Raw genomic sequence first — 23157 nt, 5'->3', positions numbered from 1 at the left:
CTCCACTATGATAATAAAAAAAAACGTTTGCAATAAAATATTCTTAACCAAACTTTATCATATTGGAAGGTAAACATATGTTATTAAAACTTGATAAATTATAAATTAAGTTATGCATATATGAATATGTTAAGTAGTACAAAATGAAATTATTAGTGTTTTCCGACGAAGATCTAAAGTGCACAGCTTGTGTTTATAGATAGTAATCATCTGATTTCCAAGATTTTAAATAGAAATCCTGTTACAATAAAATTGAGAATGGAAATGGGGAATGTGTCAAAGAGACAACAACCCGACCAAATAAAAAACAACAGCAGAGGGTCACCAACAGGTCTTCAATTTAGCGAGAAATTCCCGCACCCGGAGGCGTCCCTCAGCTGGTCCCTAAACAAATATATACTAGTCCAGTGATAATGAATGCCATACTAATTTCCAAATTGTACACAAGAAACTAAAATTAAAATAATACAAGACTAACAAAGGCCAGAGGCTCCTGACTTGGGACAGGCGCAAAAATGCGGCGGGGTTAAACATGTTTGTGAGATCTCAACCCTCCCCCTATACCTCTAACCAATGTAGAAAAGTAAACGCATAACAATACGCACATTAAAATTCAGTTCAAGAGAAGTCCGAGTCTGATGTCAGAAGATGTAACCAAAGAAAATAAACAAAATGACAATAATACATAAATAACAACAGACTACTAGCAGTTAACTGACATACCAGCTCCAGACTTCAATTAAACTGATCTAAATGACGATCTTAAATGTACAGGTTGTGTTTGTACATAGAAATCTTTTCATCTCTTATATTCGTCATACATCTATAAATTTGAACTTAAATGAAAAATGTCAGGCATGTCACATGCTCTTATTACCTTGAACATTATCTTATATCTACTATAGACAATGTTTACCTGATATTCCAGTTGTGTGGATCGTCATATATAAAATGAAAACTTTAAACTGGGCGGATATACTGATTATTTTGCTGTACTTGATTGCAGTGTTAGCAGTTGGAATATGGGTAAGAATTGTATTTGCTAATGAGTTATGTTTTTTTATATATTAATTAAAGGGACACTAGCTACGAGATATATAAAAAATCTAAAGTTTGACTTTTTTCTGTTCAATCAATAATGAAAGTGAAATAGTGAAATAACAATTCGCTTTTTGCAGCCAAAAAGGTTCAATTTTGTCAAATTACGCTAAGAAACATTGATAATTAGTAATTCACTTGCTAGTGAATGAGTCGACCTCTTTAAATCCGTATTCATGTGAACTTCAATTTAACCCCTAGCTAGAGATTGACAACGCATGCATTGTACGTGTGTTACACTCAGAAACGTGTCCTTCCCCCCAAACGTGTCCGACTCCCCCAAACGTGTCCGATTCCCCCAAAACGTGTCCACATCGACGTCACTGAACTGCAAAAACATGTCTAGTTGTCAAAGGGCGCCATGCAAAGCGTGTCATTTGTATAATTATGGCTCAAACGTGTCCATTTTTTTAATAAACCCCCAATTTCGTCCAATCCCCCAAACGTGTCCATACCAAGCTTTTTATTTTACTGGAACTATCATTCGTGTTCATATTATAAAAACGTAGGTTATTTGTGTGGTTTTTTTTTATATTATTATCTTGTATACTCATTTTACGATCTTTTACTATTTCATTAAAAGATCAAAATAAATTACTTAATTTCTTTTTCTATGCGCATTAAAAGGTTTGTACCATTTCACTCTTTATAATGTGCCATACGTTGTATTTTGGAAGGCAACATTTTTTTTTAATTTCTGCAACTTTTATTTGAAACGGCTTCTATATTACATAACAGACATTGAAGTAGTTCCTTACTGAAGTCATAAACAAATCGGTCTTTACTCGCATTTATTTTTCTTTAGATTAAAATCCAAACTAGTGGTCATCCCAAATAACCGTAAAAATGAATGCCCAATTTTAAATTCCCGGTTTGATAATATAACCTATCTACAGTATATATCGTTAATATGACATCGTTCAAATAACGAATGAAATATTTGGCACTGGACGTTATTTCTCTTGTTTGTATGTCTTTAGTGATGCTCGTTACCTAAAATTTATTAAAAATTAGAACTGTTAAAAAAAGATGGGAGGTCAATTCGACTGAAAGCCCACCGTGCAATATTCTGATTAATATAAAAGGCATCATTGGAGTTTATTAGTATAAAATAATTTACATAGTAAATGATTAATTCAACTGTACTAGAATTATTTGTATGTGCGCTTTAAATGAGCATGAAATACTTGCAACTGGACAATAAACAAATTAAGTCAAAAGTTAATGCATATGTTACATATTAAATTTTCAGTAATGATAAATAACCGTCATTGAACAAGTTAATGCTAATAAATTACCACTTCATCCATTTTTAATCTATAAAATAAAATCAAACATACCTATAAAATTCAAATTGCACGTGTTGGTTTAATCTATTCATATCTTTATTTATGTTTACATCGCTTATATGGTCGTCTAAGATCAAATCGATAGGTAATTAGATGGCGGCTGGACTAAAAAAAACACACGAAACGAACCTATATATTATCTACCCCATGCTCTGTAAACTGTTTATTTTAGACTTTTGATAGTTTGGATAAATGTTTTACATTGCTATAAATCAAATATAAGAGTCAAATCGGTGGCGATGAATTTGACAGCTAGTGCCCCTTTAACACTTTGGCTAATGGTTCCCAATTATTATAACGTTGACGTTATGTCAAAATAACGAACTATTAAAAAATCTTCCATGCAAGTTGGAGATTAAATTAGCTTTAAAACTAGGTTTAACCCTCCATTCACTGAGGTAAAATATCTCAAGCAGTCAGGAAAATGACATATTTTTTCACTTATTCCGTTGTTTGAATTTATCATGGAGATCGGAATTGTGTTATACTCTTTTTTGTGTAAAAATCTTTGATGTGGTTTTTATACAAGCTGAATGAATTACTGTGACTAGGTATCTCTAAGTATGCTGGTAGATTATTAAGATTATGGTTAAACAATGTTATACAAATAAAATTAGTCTGTTTGTCCTCATAATGTATCGGTCATATCAAGAATAAATATTTACAAAAATTAAGCGAAATGTCCCTCTTGCCGTCTTTAATAAAATGATCATTACTATAGATATGACCACCTGGTTTTATAGTAAGTAATCTCTCTCTTTTAAGACGGTTGCATAGAGCAGCAACTTATACAGTGATTTGATTAAATATGATAAATGATATACTTTACAGCGGATTCCATTGAGTGTGTAGTGAAAGGTAATATCTTTGGTTAGCTTGCTTGTTAGCTGAACCGTGAAGTCATGATTAGGTCAGGTATACTACCCTCCTTTCGAAGTAGAATAGTCCAACAGACAGATCAATTGGTTTTTTGTCGGACTAGTCTATTCTTAAAGTAGGGTAGTTTACATAACCTAACAATGACTTCACGGTCCAGCTAACAAGCAAGCTAACCAAAGATATTGCCCTTGGCTACACACTCAATGGAATCTGCTGTAAGGAAACAATTTGACATTTTATTACTTAAATCTATATCCTTGCAGACATTGTTTCGACCGAACAGAGGAAATATCAAGAGCTACTTTTTAGCTGGACGTTCTATGCCATGGTTTGCGGTAAATAATAGTATTGATAATAGCCTTCTATCCATGAAAATACTTTTATAACTACACATGTATAACTATACTCATATCTACCATGTATTGTGTTTTGTTGAATTAAAAGTCATTATGCCAGGGATTTCGACACACATTAGTCATGTTAGTCAAATTTTAATATTGAATTAAAAGTAAGTTTAATTTTATAGCGATCTTTAACGCGTCAACTGTTTTCTTTAATTGATACAGACGCATATCATATGGTCCAAGACCACAATTATTTCGTAGTGCATTTCTTTTGGAAGATAAATGAAAATTTTAAAAAAAAACCACCTGCGCTTTCTCAATGAAATTTTTACAGTGTGTTGTCCGACTTTTGGGACAAATTATATCAAAATTATAGAAAACTGCATCTGCTCAAACTCAAAATATGGACAATTTTATGTTTAGGGCGTCTTGAAATCTTTTGACAGCTTCTTTCAACCTTTTTCAGCTGGACCAAATCACTACTTTCCTATAAAATTCTGAACCAAAATGTTTTTACAGTATAATTTCACCCCCTTCTTGCAATTTGAGGCATTAAACATGGAGCGATAAATTTGGAAGAGGTATACAAATTAATGGCAAGTAACCCACTGTCAACACTAGGGACTATATTTGTGAACAACGAAAATAATCAAGGAACGACAATTGTGGTCTCGGACCATATAGTCTAATAAACACGACTTCAATTATTTACCGAAAATGTTACAGCTGCACTTAATGTGGTACCCAACACTTTCACTAAAATTAATTTGACTCGTTTAATTTTCATAAAGTTTTGACTAAGTATTTACTTTGACCCTTTGACGAAAATATAAAAATTTCAAAAAATTTGAACCAACCATTTTGTCAAAAATATTACACTGGTTATATAGCAATTTGACAAACACTAATTTTGATCATTGAGAAGCTTAATATTCCCTTAACAACACAACGTAATTAAAACGTTAAGCAGATTTTACAGAGTTATGTCCCTGTAGTGTTAGGTACCACCTTAATTTTGGTTTATTTGACTTCGAATATATATGATAATATAAAATTGGCTCTGGTTTTGTTTATATGGCATATAAGAAAATGTGGTTTGATTGCCAATGAAACAACCATCTATTAAGTTGTATATACAGCTGGATGATGAATAGATAAATATGAAATACACAAATAGTATATAAATTCTAATAAATTATACAAGCATATATTAACATTATTCCAAATAAATGACGTTTATTTCTAGGTTGGGGCGTCTTTGTTTGGGAGTAACATAGGAAGTGAACATTTCCTAGGTTTGGCTGGAGCTGGAGCAGCATCAGGAATAGCACTTGTACTTTTTGAATGGCTTGTAAGTAGCGCATAACTTTTTTTCAGTGAGATGTAGAATTGAAAATGAAAGTAAAACAAATGCAACACTACATTGGTTATGGTGGCTTTGGCGTCTTAACTAAAATGCATAGATTTTTTTTAATAATGTGTCAAAATGAAGTTTTCGTCATGTTTTTTTTCAAAAATGTAATAAAAAGTATGGGTCACCGGAATACTTTATACGCTACAGGATATGAACATTGTCAGATTTTGTATAGATTATGCCTGGAAAATCCAATTGTGTGTGATTAAAAGAAAACTACATTATAGAATTTTAAGATAAAATGTGAGAAGATACTTCTTATAATATGCTTGCTGAAAGAAAAAGAAAAATTGGGTCACCGAAATTGTTTTCTTGCTACATATTAAAATAGGTAAAATTAAAACACTTTCTATTAGAAAATAACTGTATCTGAGTTATCTCCCTACAATCAGAATTATTTCCCCTTATTTGACAAAGTTGAAAAAAACGATTAAACACAAATATGGTGTCTTTTAGAAATTACAGCCGTAAATATGATGCAACACATTATTTTCTAGATTCACATCAAACAAAAGTCTTATACACGAATTGCATACTGCTCTCAAAATTTCATTAAAGATCTTAACCAACTGTTTTCTGCTACTTAATAAATTTGGTGCGACCGAATAGCTTTTTTGAATTAAACTTTATCATGAAATCTAGATCTTAACCTGAAACATTTCATAGCAAATTATTTGAATAAATAAGTTTAATTCTTCTTAATGTCAACTATGTCTGTGTGAGTTGGAGCCTTACTTATCTTTAGCATTACATTTAAAAAAAAATTATAATAAAACACGCCCTATATAAAGTACCCAAGTAACGAAAACTGACCGGAAAACATCATCCGAGACATACAGTCCACCAACAGTAGTATCCACCAAGTGTTATCAAAATAAAAAAACACTTCAAAAATTGCGTACGTCCTAAGGACGGCCTTTTCTGGATTGAACTTTATCAGTAATGCTCAAACTTAAATTTGAAACCTTAGGATGTTCAAATATTCAAAAACCAGACACTGATGATTCTTTTGTACACGAAACGCGCGTCTGACGTGAATATAGAATTTTATCCTGATATCTATGATGAGTTTATTTGTTCCCTGAAAGCGTAAACTCGACGATAAGTGATATCTAGGGATTACGTATGCACAGACAAAGAAGGGAGAAGCACATACTGTGGACTCATTTATTTTCGTGGGTACCAATTTTCGTAGATTGAGGAAAAAATGTATATTCGTTGATATTTAATTTCGTGGTTTTGGGAAAGCCAGCATTGTTTCCTTTGAAAAATTTGTATTTCGTTGAACATTTAAATTCTAAATTCGCCTCTACCACGAAATTCACAAAAATTGATATCGAACGAATTTAAATGAATCCACGGTATTTACTTACGATAATCCAATTTATGCTGATTTTTTATGTTGTCCTTCGACAATAATTTAAAACCAATATCATAAAAGCTAGACATATTTTTCAGGTTACTTTCCAGATAGTAGCGTTAGGGTGGATATTTGTTCCAGTTTATATATCAGCTGGTGTAAGTATTAATATGTTTCTGTTGTTGCTTTGTCCCCGTTATGATTTATGAAATCGTTTTACTGTATTTATGCTCAAGCTCTTCTAGCTCTAAAGATACTGATATGATCATCTTACATGGATATTTTTCAAAATCTCGGTCCATGCAAAAGTTTGTAAACCGACTTTGTTTTCTCTCAATCGATATATAACTTTTGAACAGCGGTATACTACTGTTACCTTTATTCGTGACATTCTATTTGTTCTTAAACATTTTTCAATCAATGTTATTGCATTTGGTATACAGCATTGGATTCATAATAAGTTATCAAAGGTACCAGGATTATAATTTAGTACGCCAGACGCGCGTTTCGTCTACATAAGACTCATCAGTGACACTCATATCAAAATATATATAGCCAAAGCCAAACAAGTACAAAGTTGAAGAGCATTGAGGATCCAAAATTCTCAAAAAGTGTGCTAAATACGACTAAGGTAATCTATGCCTGGAATAAGAAAATCCTTAGTTTTTCGAAAAATTCAAAGTTTTGTAAACAGGAAATTTATAAAAATGACCACATTATTGATATTCATGTCAACACCCAAGTGTTTCGGCGTTGAATACTGGGCTGGTGATACCCTCGGGGACGAAACGTCCACCAGCAGGCATATGTTCCTTTCAAAAAAGTAATATTTGTTATCGACATATAGCGTCAAGAATCTTAAAAAAATCATCGTAAACGCCAAATAGTGACCGGAAAAAAAATTAATGTCAAAATATCTATAAAAAGTTAAAGCACAAAAATGAAGGCAGTTTCGCACAAATTATCTGCAATAATGCATCCATATTTCTAAATTTAATTGTATCATATTTTTTATGTCGATGCCATTTATAACAAACTATACAATTTTTACAAAATAAATATTATTGCACTCAATTGCTTTAATCTACTATATTTGAACTTTGGTTGATCGTACCACATCATCTTGTCTTTATATGATAGGACAGGCTTTCCATTTTAACACACTCGCACTTCATTAATTTTTATTCGAGATAACATTTTACAATTTCTTATGAGTTTATCTTTTTGCTATTTCAAGGTTTTTACTGTACCGCAGTTCATACAAAAACGCCACGGAGGGAAAAGACTGAATACTTATCTCAGTTGTATGTCCTTGGTTATGTATATTCTTACAAAATTGTCAGTAAGTTCAGATGTGACATTTACTAAAAAATTGTCAGTAAGTTCAGAAGTGCCGAAAACCAAAATATTGTGGTAAGTTCAGAGAAGATGATTACCAATTTTCATTAAGCAACTATAGGTAAGTTCAGATGTTATGTTAACCAAACAATGTCGTTCAGGGGTGCCGAAAACCAAAAGAAAATGTCGGTAAGTTCAGGGGTACCGAAAACCAAAAGAAAAGTTCAGGGGTTGAAATCATAAAACTTTGATCAGTGTTCGGAGCACAAAAATCATGCTAGAAACATGAATTCCAGTATTTTGATTGGTTTATTTTGGAGCATGAGTACAAACAACTGACTCGAAAGTTTTATGATTTCAAGGCCAGATGTGACGTCAGCAAATTTTCACCACAAAATTGTCGAAAATTCAGATGTGACGTTAACCAAACAACGTCGGAAAGTTCAGAGGTGACAAATACCAAAAAAATGCCGGTAAGTTCAGAGGTCAACAACACTCAGTCAATCAATCATAGCTGATTACTCACTAGTGTTTGTTTGCCATGTTACGTTACGTTATGTTATGTTATCTTTTATTTTATTTTATTTGTTAGTTCTCATTATGGCTTGAATGAAAAAAAAGGGAATTAAAAGGTGCAACCAGTATATCTTTCCTGTTGTTTTAACCATCGATATATGTATACGATTAATATTGTAATCAAAATCAAACAGGTGCTTTCGAAGGGCAAATTATTCACCGCTAAACCAGTTGCATTAATAAAAATCAACATTACTGTATAAATAAAGGCAATAGTAGTATACCGCTGTTCATAATTCATAAACCGATAGAGAAAAAAACAATCCCAGGTTACAAACTAAAACTGAGGGAATTGTATCAAATATAAGAGAACTACGACACAACAGAGACTCAACACCGAAATGTAACACACACACACATAAACGAACTATAATGTAACAATGGTCATTTTCCTGACTTGGTACAGGACATTTTATGAAAAAAATGGTAGGTTGAACCTGGTTTTGTGGCATGATAAACCTCCCGCTTAAATGGCAGTGGGAATTATAACATTAAAGTGACAACATTACACGACAGGGTTACAATAAATAAACAGATAAATGGCAGAAAATATAGGACAGATATTTAGTTTGGAACCATTTACAAAAAGTTGCTTGTCACATATACTGTAACAATATGTAATTTTACGCATGTGGCTATGAATATGTTAGGTTTTATTACAAAACTTTCGGCCTAATCAAAATAGTAAGATGATATATGTTTACCATTGAGACAATTCTTCAAATGACATAGAACGTTAGCAACTTAAATTCCCCATTCGGACTTCAACAATGAGAAAAATCTAACCCTAGTGGCAATCTTTAAAAAGGCTTTGAAATGAAAATATTGAACTAGCAAAAAGCAACTATTAGGTGTGAAATTTCAATAAAAGGTATAAAAAAATACAAAATTGATCTTTATAACCTAACTATAATATTTCAAGTTATTTTGATGCACTAGGTTGTGTAAAAGAATACAAATGACATCAAATATAGAACATGTAGTCTTTTTTTTCGTGAAATATTAATCAAATAAATTACTTTTCTAGGTCAGTATATTTGCCGGATCTGTTTTTATAGAACTTTCCTTAGGATGGAATACCTATGTATCAATCATTGCATTGTTAGTCATCACTGGATTTTATACAATTTTAGGTAACATCCTATAATCTTTACGTAATGAATAAAGCGGTATGCAATTAAATTAGGTAGGCGTGGTAAAGTTTAATAATTGGAAATAAAAAATATGTCATAGAGAAAACAACCCGGTCAAGGAGTAAATAACGGAGGCCACCAATTGGTCTTCAACGCAGCGAGAAAAAAACCCGCAAAAGGAGGTAGGCCCCAGCTGTAATGTATGTTAGTTCAGTGAAAAAGGACGTCATACAAAACTCCAAAACATATAACTGAACTAGGATTAAAAAAAAACATCCAAGACTTACAAAGGCCAGAGGCTCCTCACTTGGGACAGGCGCAAAATTGCAGCTCGGTTAAGCAAGTTTTGTGAGGTCTCACCTCTCTCCTTATACATCCAGCAAATGTAGAATAAAGAAACACACATCTTTAATACGCACAGTAACAGTTCAATTTAAAAGAAGGTCCGATGTCAAAATAGGTAACAAAAGAAACTATGCAAAATGACAATGAAACATAAATTAACAAAGGATTTTATTTTTTTTTTATTTTTTGTGTTTTAAAGCCTTTTTAAAGCACCGATTTTAGGCTATTTCCTGGGGACAGTTTTGTTGTTTTGGTTTTTTGTTTGGTGGGGGAAGCCGAAGTGCACGGGGAAAACCGTAGACCTTAAATAGGAAATCTTACAATTCTAGTCAATTAAGATTGGAGTCGAGTGCACCACCGCGAGCGGGTTTTGGACTCACAACCTCAGTGTTGACTGGCTAGTAGTAACTACTTCGACCATTCGTTAACTGAGGCCCCTTATTATCTAAGTCCTACTAGCAGTTACTGACACGCCAGCTCCTGACCACATACAAACTGATTGAAAGATTATGTCTTCATCATATGAAAATAAAACATATGTCGTTATTTCCGATGCAAAGACCCTATGAGTAAAATTGAGAATGGAAATGGGGAATGTGTCAAAGAGACAACAACCCGACCAAATAAAAAACAACAGCAGAGGGTCACCATCAGGTCTTCAATGTAGCGAGAAATTCCCGCACCCGGAGGCGTCCTTCAGCTGGCCCCTAAACAAATATATACTAGTCCAGTGATAATGAACGCCATACTAATTTCCAAATTGTACACAAGAAACTAAAATTAAAATAATACAAGACTAACAAAGGCCAGAGGCTCCTGACTTGGGACAGGCGCAAAAATGCGGCGGGGTTAAACATGTTTGTGAGATCTCAACCCTCCCCCTATACCTCTAACCAATGTAGTAAAGTAAAGGCATAACAATACGCACATTAAAATTCAGTTCAAGAGAAATCTGAGTCTGATGTCAGAAAATGTAACTAAAGAAAATAAACAAAATGACAATAATACATAAATAACAACAGACTACTAGCAGTTAACTGACATGCCAGCTCCAGACTTCAATTAAACTGACTGAGTGAATTAATATTAATACCAAAATATGCCATCCTACAGACCTGTAAACAGTATCGTAACTATGTCTCTTCTTCATAAGTCTGACAAAATGTATAACAATAAAGTATATATTTTAACTAGTTATGGTACGTTTTAGGTGGTTTGACAGCAGTGATGTTTACAGACACACTACAATCATTAATAATGAACATTGGAGCTTTTATAGTTACTGGAATCGGTAAATTATATACAAATAGTTGTTCCCTGGTTATCTATAATCAATCCTCCTAATTATAACCCGTGCAAACAATTTTATTTTTGTATGATTCAAAAGTTAGCTGGCATTTTTTCCGTATTCCTGAAAGTAGATTTTTAAGTCACCTGAATAATGATTTAATCGAATTTGACTGATTGAACCATTATCCTGTACGAAGTCGACTTCTTTAATAGTAAAAACCTTAACAGAAACGACACAAAAGAATCTTTTGTCATCTTTGGTCACTAATAACAATCAGTCTATATTGTTATCAAAATTGAAAATCAATTGAAAACATAAATTATATTTGGAACTTTCAATTCAATGAAAACTTTATAAGATTTATCTTATATATGTAGGACTCAAATCTATGGCGGGTTCCAAATCTATGGCAGATTCCTAATCTATGGTAAACGTGACGTTACAAACGCCAAACAGCTCAAATCTATGGCAGATTTTTGTTTTCTCCAAATCTATGGCAGAGCTGCAGAGAGTAACATATAACGTCACAATTGAATAACGCCATATTACATCTTCGCCGCCGCTAACGATGGTGGAACCCATAGACTTGAATACCATTCAAGATGAAGTTATTTTCCTGACAAAAATTTGCTGCTGGTTTAAAGGAAGATGTGACCTACTATTCCAAAGAGGGACAAGATGTGCTGTACCGGTCAATGCCCGTGATTAGGTCACCGCTATTTTCAGTATCGCATATTTTTGAAAAAGATTTTGCTAGTAGTCGTCTACGGTTTACGGCTGGAAAAGTTTATAAATTGAAAAATCAAATTACCGGATACAAATTTGATTTAAATCCACATCAAATAAAAAAGATGAATTAACGATATCGCTGAAAGAAATATTATTTCAAAATTCAAACTGTACTTTATTTTTATTTGTTACTTTTTTATTATTTTTTTTATACAAAAAGCGGTCTTCTTGTTTGTTAAACGACTTATTAGTTGGTTTAATGAATGGATTAAACAGATACCAAGCACAGATTAAAAAAAAATGTTTATTTTTTACAGAGCACATAATTCCATCTTGAAGTCTGTATTAAGGTTTATGAATTTATAATTTATGACTTTTTTTTTTTGGTTGACCATTATGGAATGTTTATTTCACAAATGTTTATAGACATGTTCCCGTTGTCGTATATTTCCTCTTTCTGAAGACAAGGCATTGGTCGAAAATGTACTGCATTAATTGTTTTCCATTTGCAAAAAATTGCCATAGATTTTGAAACAATAAAAATCTGCCATAAATTAGGAAACTTCAAAACTTGCCATAGATTAGAATTGTAAAAAATCTGCCATAGATTTGGGATGGCATGACGTCACATTTACCATAGATTAGGAATCTGCCATAGATTTGGAACCCACCATAGATTTGAGTCCTACATATATAGTAATAATTTTTTCAACTTCGAAATTTGTTGATCGAGCCAATATCCTGCAAAATATCTTAACAGGGAAATAGTGAGATCATAGCTTGCGTATAACTTTGATATATGGATATTTAAATGCATTGTCGACGTCTCAGATGAGTTGGGCAAACGCGTCCGTTGTCGTCCGAATCCACCGATTAACCCCGAAAAAAATGGTATCATGACAACATAGGAATGGTAATGATCCCTCAGTAAAATAGTCAGAAGTCTTTGTCAATCAATGATCAAAATAAAAAGCTGTACATGTCATAAAGAGAATAAAAGACATATTCGATACTGAAGACAGAAAACCATATAAAAATATATTACCTCAGTATGGAAAATTACGTCATTGGTTTCTTAATTGACACATATTATTGTGTATAATGTTGTAAGATGTATTAAATATTAGAGTTCATTGAATTATGGTCCTTTGGTTTTGTGTTTCTAAAACTCTTTAGCTTACAAAGTTGTTGTATTATTCTAACATTCTGGGTATATTTATGAAATATGAAACTTGCATAAAAACATTTTGTTCGTTGATTCTCAGAAATGAATCGTTCTAACAGGTTTTTACAAAGTTGGTGGATACAACGCAATGACGGAAAAATATATGATGGCTATTCCGAGTGAAAGAAATGATAATTCAACATGTGGTTTACCTCGTAGTGACGCCTTTCATTTGTTTCTTGATGCTGATGGGGCAATATTTCCATGGCCAGGACTTGTAATGCAAGCAACCATTGGATGCATATGGTATTGGTGCTTTGATCAGGTAAAGCTGGTATAAAGTCATGAACGTTCGGCCTGAATAAATACCGAGTGTTTTATAAATATATGTATCAATATGTTTTTACGTAAAGCGTATTCCATAGAATTATTGGAATATTAAAATAAATTTACTTTGCATGATCGTCGCTGGAGATCGTTCAAAATTGACTTTTTAGTAGAATGGAAATTAAAGTTCCAGAATATTATTTTAAGAAATGTTTGGCAGTTTTTGATTTCATAGTTGAAATATATCTGAAAGTTAGATAAGCAACCAGTAAGAGGTTATATCTCATTTTTAGCAAATCAATGCATCTTAAAGAAAGGTGAGTTGAAAGTTGATGTATTAAGTTTCAAAATATGCAGTTTTAATATTATATCAATTTAGGTTGAAATATTTAGTATTTGAATGTTAGTAAGAAAAGGACAACAGAACCAAACGGACAATTAAAATTTACGAGCCGTAAAGTAACCGACATAATTACGCAATAGACGAAAAACGATAAAAAAAAAATCAAAGACAATAGTCTACAAAACACTTCATCGAAAACTAAATCATTATTGTTCCAATGGTATGCCTCCAGTCTGGAGACAAGAAAAAAAATGTCCATGTTTCATAAAAAAAAAAAGATATAGTAGTTTGCAAATAAGACAAGTTTACAGTAATTTAATGTTAAATGATTTATTAAGTTATTTCTTTGTTTCAAAAGTTTTCTTTATTATTGAGTTAGCTTGAGATACATAATATTTCTGTAAAATCCGCTGTCTGGTTTTTTCGAACAGACGTTTAGAAACCATAAAACGAATATTTTTCACTCCAGCAAATACATATTTTGGCGACTGTTCTTGTTGTTGAACGGTCAATGTATTAACAAACCGTTCGCCAAGTCTCCAGAGATTGCTTTGTAAACCTTCTTTTGAACTGAGTATATGAGTAGGGTTGAGATCTTAAAACACACGTTGAACACCACCGCATTTGCGCCTGTCCCAAGTCAGGAGCCTCTGGCTTTTGTAAATCTTGTATCATTTTTAATTTTAGTCTCTTGTGTAGATTCCGGAGTTTAGTATGACGTCCATTTTCACTGAACTCGTATACATTTTTTTAGGGGCCATATGAAAAACTCCACCGGGTGCGGGAGTTTCTCGCTGCATTCAAGACCCATTGGTGGCATTCGGCTTTTGTCTGTTCTTTTGTCGGGTTGTTGTCTCTTTGACACATTCCCCATTTCCTTTCTCAATTTTATTTCATTGCAGGTGATGGTTCAAAGAACGATAGCAGCTAAGAATATATCTCATGCCAAAGGTGGTGTGCTGATGACTTGTTTCTTGAAGGTGTTGCCACTCTTTACCATGGTATTTCCTGGAATGATTAGTCGAATCCTATTTACAGGTATATTGTTTTGAACAACTATGGATTACATTTTTGTAGTTAAAATATAATAACGGAAACGTATTGTTGAACTAAACTTGACATTGAAAAGAAGTATGGAATGAAGCTGTACTTTATGAGAACATTGGTTTCCCTTCTCTAATATAAGACCCTACTAGAACGTATATGATTCTATGATATTCATGAGACGGATGTCGTCTAAATGACTATATGTAATTTTTGTCGGTTTTTTTTTCTTTCTCGTTAACATATACCATTATTATATTTCTGAATTCTTCTTTAATTGATTAAGTAAATTATATATTCTTTTATTAGATGAGGTTGGTTGTGCAGACACAGAAGTGTGTAAAAAGGTGTGTGATAATGAAGTTGGATGCTCAAACATCGCTTATGCTAAGCTTGTTATGGAAATTTTACCAAATGGTAAGTTTCTTATTATACATGTACATGCTTTTCGATAACAATGTGACAAGACATCAACATTTTGATAGATTTGCGTGTGCCCCTAGTTTTAGATACGATCAAATAAAATTATTTTCCAAATTAGGCCTCAAAATAGGGGAGCATATACATATAACAAATACAATTGTTAGAACATACAGTATTTTACATGAAATTCATATAATAAACCTAAACTATTTATATAAAGTCATACAGGCTATTATATGTTAGATATAAAAAGTATTTAAGAGTTTCAACTCCAGAGATGTAACAAACGTTGTTTCTAGCTTGACTTAATAATATTTGTAAAAATATAACTGATTGTTTACCTGCAACAGGTACCAAGGGATAATATGCTCTAGGATTTTAAAATGTGGTTCGGTCAGAAAAAGAACAACAAAAGATATCGGTACCATTAAGGAATAGAATTGTTAATTCATGGGGGGGGGAGATTTGGTGGTCATCAAAACCTTTATCTCACGTAGTCATCAAGACATCTTATTATTACTCAGTTATTAAGTGTTAGTTACTCTTAATCTAAAACGTATCAATATTATAAAACTAGTGCAAGCATGAAACTGGACTTTGACAATTATTATACTTACATTGGAAATATGGCTTCCAAAGGTGACTGATAACTAGATATATAATCACTTTTGGCATTCTTCCTATCGGCAGTTAAATCCCTTGCCGATGTAGGACGTCTGTTTGACTGTGCCGGATGTATACATACCCACCCTTGTCCGGTCAGATTTCAGACCCAATGGCTCATACATAGAGCGTTATTTGATACACATTATATATTGTCAACGAAAACTGCAGAGTTACCTGCTTAAACGATGGGGTTCATGTTGTTAGTCGGTTAAATCTGAATTTTATTTTAGAAATTGTGTTTTAAACATAACCATAATATTGCTTGTTTTGAGGGATGTAAGATAATAGCAGTTTATGACATGGGGGTAAATTGGAACAGCTAAAACAAATTATGAAGTTGTCGCTCAGCTGACATAAACTTTATTTGCATCTTACCTTTAACCATTGTGCGTCATGCAAGAACGTTTTTAAATGTAAATATAACAACAGATTAACCTGATATAACTTGAATGTTTCAGGTCTACGTGGCTTTATGATTGCTGTGATGCTATCAGCTATTATGAGTTCCCTTACTTCAATATTCAACAGCGCAAGCACAATCTTTACTATAGATGTATGGCAGAAAATACGAAAATCTGCAGGAGAAAAAGAGTTACTTATAGTAGGAAGGTATGATTTATTGAAAAACTAAGGATTTTCTACTCAGGAATAGCTTGCATAGCTGTATATAGCAAAACCTTTCGAAATTTGCTCTTCAATTTCGTTTTTTTTTTGGTCTTTTTACCTCATTTTGTATTGAGCATCAATTATGAGTCTTTTGTATACGAAACGATCATTTGGTAGGTTTGATGAGCTTATATACATAACTTGTTCTAAATTCAAATGCACCCGATATTGTAATTAATAAATTTGAATAATAATGTGGGTATTAAAACAAAATATAAAGTCAATTTCCCTTGTAGATGTTTCACTACCGACAGTTTAACATTTTAAATAATTTTTACTTATAAATAAAGGCAACAGCAAATTTAGAGCAAAACCAAGGAATCAATTTTTTTATTAAATTATACGGCTGATTAATTTTTTCTGTTAACTTGCTTCAACCAATAATTCTCAACTTTCGAAATAACACTATTCAGTGACAGTTGAATCAAGTTAGGTAAAAAAAAAAAGAGGCCAGATTAAGTACAAAATCAAAGAGCTTTAATGACCTAAAACTAAAAGCAGTTTTACCAAACACAGCTAAGATAATCTTTTCCTGGAGAAGATTATTCTTGTAACATGTAATTATTTTACAGGGGTGCGTTAACTGAATGATTTTTAATTATTTCACTCTCCAATCCCGCCGTTGAAGACTTCTCGTTTGAAATGCATAGAATGGGAGGAGCTTAAACCGGTACATTAACTTCCATCTCAAAAGTTGTTAATGCACAGTCTGGCTCCGCCTCCTTGGGGTAGTAATAAGGGAGCGACCATTTAACTCAAGGGGGGTATGTTGGGTTTTTTTTTTTTTGTGTGAGTCGGGAATTTTGCGCATAACGCGATCGCTTTTTTTTATGTTTTTCAACGCTATCAATCAAATTATTTTTTTCAATATTTAACACTATAAGGTAAGGAGGGGGAATCTGGATTTAAAATATTTTTTTGTCATCTGCTTGACCAGAATATTTTTTTTATCAAATTGGGGATCATTCCCTTAATGAAAGATTAAAACAAAATGAAACAGAAATGACTTTATATTTCCCGACAGTTTTTTTTTCTTGGATACCTGTTTTATCGTGTTGAAATTAATAATAATCTAAAAAAAATATATAGCACTTGATATTTAGTAATTTTCTTTATTTCATAAAGGTCTCTTTCCGTGTATTGATCATGCTTCAAACATTTGACCTTGAACCTTACACGCATTCAACACGCAACCATTGCAATCAATTAACCGGTCTTTTCTCAGATATTAGGAATGAAAGAAGATTATTTCAAATTACCTTCATCAGGAAATGTTTCCTTTTTATCACAACGTCCTTTAAAGCTACACGTCTTTTTTTCTGATTTGAGGGCAAATAAACATTGAATAAAATTTCAATTCCAATCAGAAGTATACATCAATGTCATAGTGCAGAAATATACATGGTCTTGAACAATGTCAAAAATGAAATTGTGTTTCTAAGTTCAATACAGATATAACTTAATAATCAAGCAAAAGTTGTTAATATTTCTTCAAAGAAAGTAATCATTGGATAATTTTGAGAGGGTACACGAGGTTTTATTTTTTCAGAAACAACGATCTTTTGTTAAAAAGGTTTTAAATAACAGTAGTATACTGCTGTTAAAAACTCGTAAATCTATGGACAAAAAACAAAAGCAGGGTAACAAACTAAAACTGAGGGAAACGCATTAAATATACGAGGAGAACAACGACACAACATTAAAATGTAACACATACAGAAACGGACTAAGCATTAGATAAAATCCGATGAGAATAACAAATATAACATCAAAACTAAATACATGAATTTGGGATAGAAAAGTACCGTGACACGGCTTATAGTAATGTGAATTCACACTCAAATATAAGAGAAAACAAACGACACAACGAAACACAACGTAAAAATGTTACACTCACAGAAACGAACTATTATATAACAATGGCCATTTTCCTGACTTGGTACAGGACATTTTAATGAAAACAGTGGTGGGTTGAACCTGGTTTTGTGGCATGCCAAACCTCGCACTTTAATGGCAATGTTAAATATAACATTAACATGAATATATAATATTACAGGACTGCAATACAAATAAATAGGAGAACGTATTAGGCAAAGAAACACATGAATTTTAGAATCAACATAGTAAAAGAGGAAATCAACAGACATGAATATGCTCGAGATTGGCCGGGTTTTTTTTATTTATAAACCATGCATATTTCTTTTATTTTGATCATAACAAATTCAATTATATATTTATCAGGCTGTTTGTTACACTTATGTGTGGTATCAGTATTTTATTTTTACCTCTTGTAAAAGCTGCTGAAGGCGGAATGATTTTTGCCTACATCAATGCAGTTGATAGTATTTTGGCATATCCTATTGGCATGATGTTTCTTTTATCTATATTTTGGAAAGGCGCAACTGAACAGGTATAGCTTAATATAACAGTGTTAATTTTAGGAATAAACGTACATTTTTTCCCTTATTGCATATATTTCATGCACATTGTATAGTTGTATACATTTGACAAAACATGTTAGAAATGGGATTATTTCATGTTATCAGACATTGTTTTGAACAATGTTAATCAGAGTAACTTTGCCTATATATATATACTTACCATCGAGACTCACCATAGACACAAGGATTAAAACTGCTTAGGCCAGTCGAGTGTTTCACACCTTCAAAATATTCATTAGTGACGCTCAAATAAACAAAAGTTAAAGAGACCAAATAAAGTCAGAATTGAAGAGCATGGATGACCCAAAATTTCGAAATGTTTTGCCAAATACAGCGAACGAAACCTTGTTCTGAGGTAAAAAAAAAACCAAAAAAAAGGCTCAGTATTCGAAATATTTAAAGTTTTGTTAACAGTTAATTTATAATTTTGAAGATATATAAATGATAATTCATATCAGCACAGAAGTGCTCTTCAACTATTGTGTATGTACAGTCAGTTTACTGACTGAGTGTAAAATATTTTAACGGAACAAGTACAATAGTTATCAAAGGTACCAGGCTTATAATTTAATACGCCAGACATGCAATTCGTCTACATCAGTGACGCTCAGATCAAAATAATAAGGTTGACCAATTAAAGAGAGTGAAAATGCAGCTATATCTCTAAATTGTGAATCAAAAATGAAAATCAGGTGCCACCTATCTTGAAATTATTTTTTCCGTTTGATCTTTTTTTTAAAAGATCATATAAAAGATAACAAAATACATAATATACCACAATCTCCAACAGCGAATCAGGCATTCAAATATTTTTTTAATGAACTGGCAATCAAACCTCATCTTTTTTTAAATATTTTTACAAACTTTTATCTCGATTAATATTCATATGGTTACGAACGATCACCAACAACAGTAAAAAGACGAATATGAACGTTACAAAAGAATTTTCACTATGACAAGCCAGAGACCAACTAACAATGCCAGTGCTAAAAATGAGAAGTAACAAATTAATACATAGTCTTACATAACACAACGTAGAACAAGCTAAGAAATGATTAAACATATAAAGATATTTGTTATATTGTAGGGTTGTTTCAATTGTATTCGTCTGTTGTATTATAGGGTTGTTTCTATGGTTTGCTTCTAGCAAATTGTGTTGGGCTTGCTCGTCTTATATTAATGTTTGTATATCCTGAGCCTGCTTGTGGAGAACCGGACACAAGACCAGCTCTGCTGTCCAAAGTGCATTTTTTGTACTTTGGTGTTATCATCAACAGTATCACTATTATATTAATTATCAGCATTAGTTTCATTACAAAAAGTAACAGACGGACAGACAAAGAGGTATGAAACAATAACCAGAAGAAACAACCTTTTAACTGTAGAAAAATATATACAAATGATTATTTCCTATGTTCATTTTTTTGTGTAGTAAATGTGGGTTGTTGTGATGATATTCGGTTATTCAATCGGTCTTATTCCCGTAAAATGTTTATTTTTTAACATTATCGTTCTATGAAGTCTCGTAGCTAATTCATAAAAAAGCATATGCCGGTGGAATGATCGAAACAGCTCAAACATACATTCATAATTAACCATATGTGTGTTCTCAAAGAACGTCTTATTCTATTGATGACTATTTTACATTTGATTGAATACGTGATTGCTAAATAGATCGAAATGTAAATTTGGATTTTCTTTCCAATTTACAAACAGCATATGGAAGAAATTACAATTGTTATTTTTTTTATTATATTTTTAATATATTTTCAAATCCTCATTTAGAGTTAAAAAGAGGCGAACGATACCAACAAGATATTCAAATTCATAAGACGAAAATACAAACAGCAATACTAAAAACACAAAATAGAAAACTAACGACTGAACAACACAAAGCCAATCAAAAACCGGTAGTTATCTCATATGTTTTGGCAGGGTTTGCAGATCATGCGCTACATGTGACATCCGTTATGTTACTCTTATAAACTGTGTTTATAAGTTATATAAAGGGATTAGTCATCATATATAAATAAGTAAATATGTTTTCCATTCAGCTGCATGGATGCACGTGGTGGACAAGAATACGACCAAACCAGTACGATGATAAGCGATCAGATCAAACAGTCACGACGGTTTTTTCTACTCAAATGGATATAGTTAATTCAGATATGTCAGATGGCGAGAACAAATCTGCAGATAATGCTTTAAGACCAAAAGGTTTGTACAATATAATGCCTTTCGTCCTCAAACTTTGATATTATTGCCAAAAGGAAAACATCTATATTAATAGTCGTCACCTTTTTCTAGATCAAAATTCAAAATTGCCTTTCTGAAAAATATACAAAACACGGTCAGTGACTTTTTGTGGTTAAATAGGAATCTATACCTCAGGAATAGATTACCTTAGCTGTATTTGGTCAAAGTATTGGAATTTTGGTCTCTAATGCTCTTCAACTTCGTACTTTATTTTGCCTTTTTAACTTATTGGATTCGAGCGTCACTTATGATACTGTTGTAGACGAAACGCGCATCTGGCGTATTAAGAAAAAAATAATCCTGGTATATATGATGAGTTTATTTACAAAATAATAATTAAAAATATCATTTATGTAATTTATTTTATCCTCAACAAACAAAAAACAGGATACTAAGAGATTTTTTAACGTTAAAGGTATTGTTTACAACTCGCGACAAATGCAGAAAGTTAACCGTTTCTTTCGTAAAAAAGGATAAAAGATACTAGACATTCAAACTCATGGCTAAAAAAGAAAAAGACAAACAGATAAATAATAGGACATAAATAGAAAACTAAAGACAAAGCCCAACCAAAAACAGGGGTCTCAGGTGGGTAAGCAGATCATGTTCCACATGTGGCAACTTTACTTGATGCCTTCACTTTATGTATTTATTGATCACGAGTAGAATGAAGATTTACCTATTACTTACAATTATCATTATTAGAATAATTATTATCATTAATAATATTTCTTATAATTTAGAAGTAAGCGAAGAGATCAGACTCCCAGTTCTTCGACGAATAACGAATTTCCTGTTTGGGAACATGTCTTCCAGTAAATCGTCAGAATTCGGTATGACCCAGAGAAAAGAATTTCTCACTGAAATCAATTTTACAAAAAATATATTAAATGTGCTAGTGGTACTACTATTTTGTATAATAGCGCTCTTAATTGGAATATATCGGTAACATTTCTATACTGAGTTTATTTATTCAAGACGTCAAATACTTAATTTTAAGGAAAACATTAGCGCAGAGACGTAAGAATTGTTACTGGCCTGCCTAACTATGACATCAGAGAAAGCTTTTATTTTTGGAACCTTTGTCTGTTATTATCAGTTTATCCCGCGTTTTTGGCGGAGTTTGTGTTCCTTAATCTTTAGTTTTTGTATGCTGTGTCTCTTGTTCTATTATTTGTGTATATGTCTTTTTTCTTTTTTTGGCCATGGAGGTGTCAGTTTATTTTCGATCTATGAGTTTGTGTGTCACTCTGGTAACTTTGGCCCTCTTTTATCATAGACACGCTCCTAATTATTTATGAACAATAATACCACTTCATGTAACAACTACTAGTATTTATGTATACAATCTAGGAAACTACACTGACTGCAGAGTACCATTATGATATTAAAAAGCACCCAACAAAATATATTTTCACTTCTATAGGATAATAGCATAAAATCGATAACACAATTAAACATCAGGTAAGGATTCAATCTCCAAATTTAAGTATTTCGCAGGAATGAAATGACAACAATTAAAATTTTATGGTAATATTAAGAACGTAAGGAATACACCATATTAACTAGAATTCGACATAAGTATTTAACTCTATGACAGCCTAAGGGTGAATTACAAAAGCTGTTGGTGCGGACGACCGACTAAGATACATTTTATATTTCTTTGAATGTCCATGTATGCAAAGAGTTCACCTTCTAGATGACAAATAGATTTTGTTCCGTCTTTAGATCTCGTTAATTTATTCGATTAAACGAAAAATTTATCAAAATTCGTCTTTTATTTAAAGAATAACTACTTGCATAAGTCAACGTTTATGAAGAATACATATAGTAAATTATGTCAATGAATAAGTATTTTGACGAAGCTCTGTTGTTTATCTTTTTGGAAAATTGTGAACTATTGTTACAGTACCAAAAAAAAATGTAAAATCACAAAAAATACTGAATTCCGAGAAAAATTCAAAAGTGAA

The 23157-nt window shown here is 32.2% G+C and overlaps 1 protein-coding gene across 1 annotated transcript; it reads left to right on the top strand.

The window, feature by feature from the left end:
• The first annotated feature begins 923 nt into the window (after positions 1-923).
• LOC139500976 (sodium/mannose cotransporter SLC5A10-like) lies at positions 924-22144 on the top strand. The gene is made up of 15 exons (XM_071289913.1): positions 924-1026; positions 3590-3661; positions 4917-5021; positions 6543-6602; positions 7682-7786; positions 9386-9491; positions 11047-11127; positions 13141-13346; positions 14594-14729; positions 15045-15152; positions 16283-16433; positions 18732-18900; positions 20054-20275; positions 20986-21148; positions 21931-22144. Exons 1-15 carry the CDS (start codon positions 952-954, stop codon positions 22134-22136), a joined length of 1965 nt encoding a protein of 654 aa, XP_071146014.1. The 5' UTR covers positions 924-951; the 3' UTR covers positions 22137-22144.
• Positions 22145-23157: the final 1013 nt, after the last annotated feature.

The sequence above is a fragment of the Mytilus edulis genome, chromosome 13 (genome assembly GCF_963676685.1).
Source record: "Mytilus edulis chromosome 13, xbMytEdul2.2, whole genome shotgun sequence".
Taxonomy (NCBI): Eukaryota; Metazoa; Mollusca; class Bivalvia; order Mytilida; family Mytilidae; genus Mytilus; species Mytilus edulis.
The sequence above is the reverse complement of the archived record's forward strand: the minus strand, read 5'-3'. Positions and strand labels throughout refer to the sequence as shown.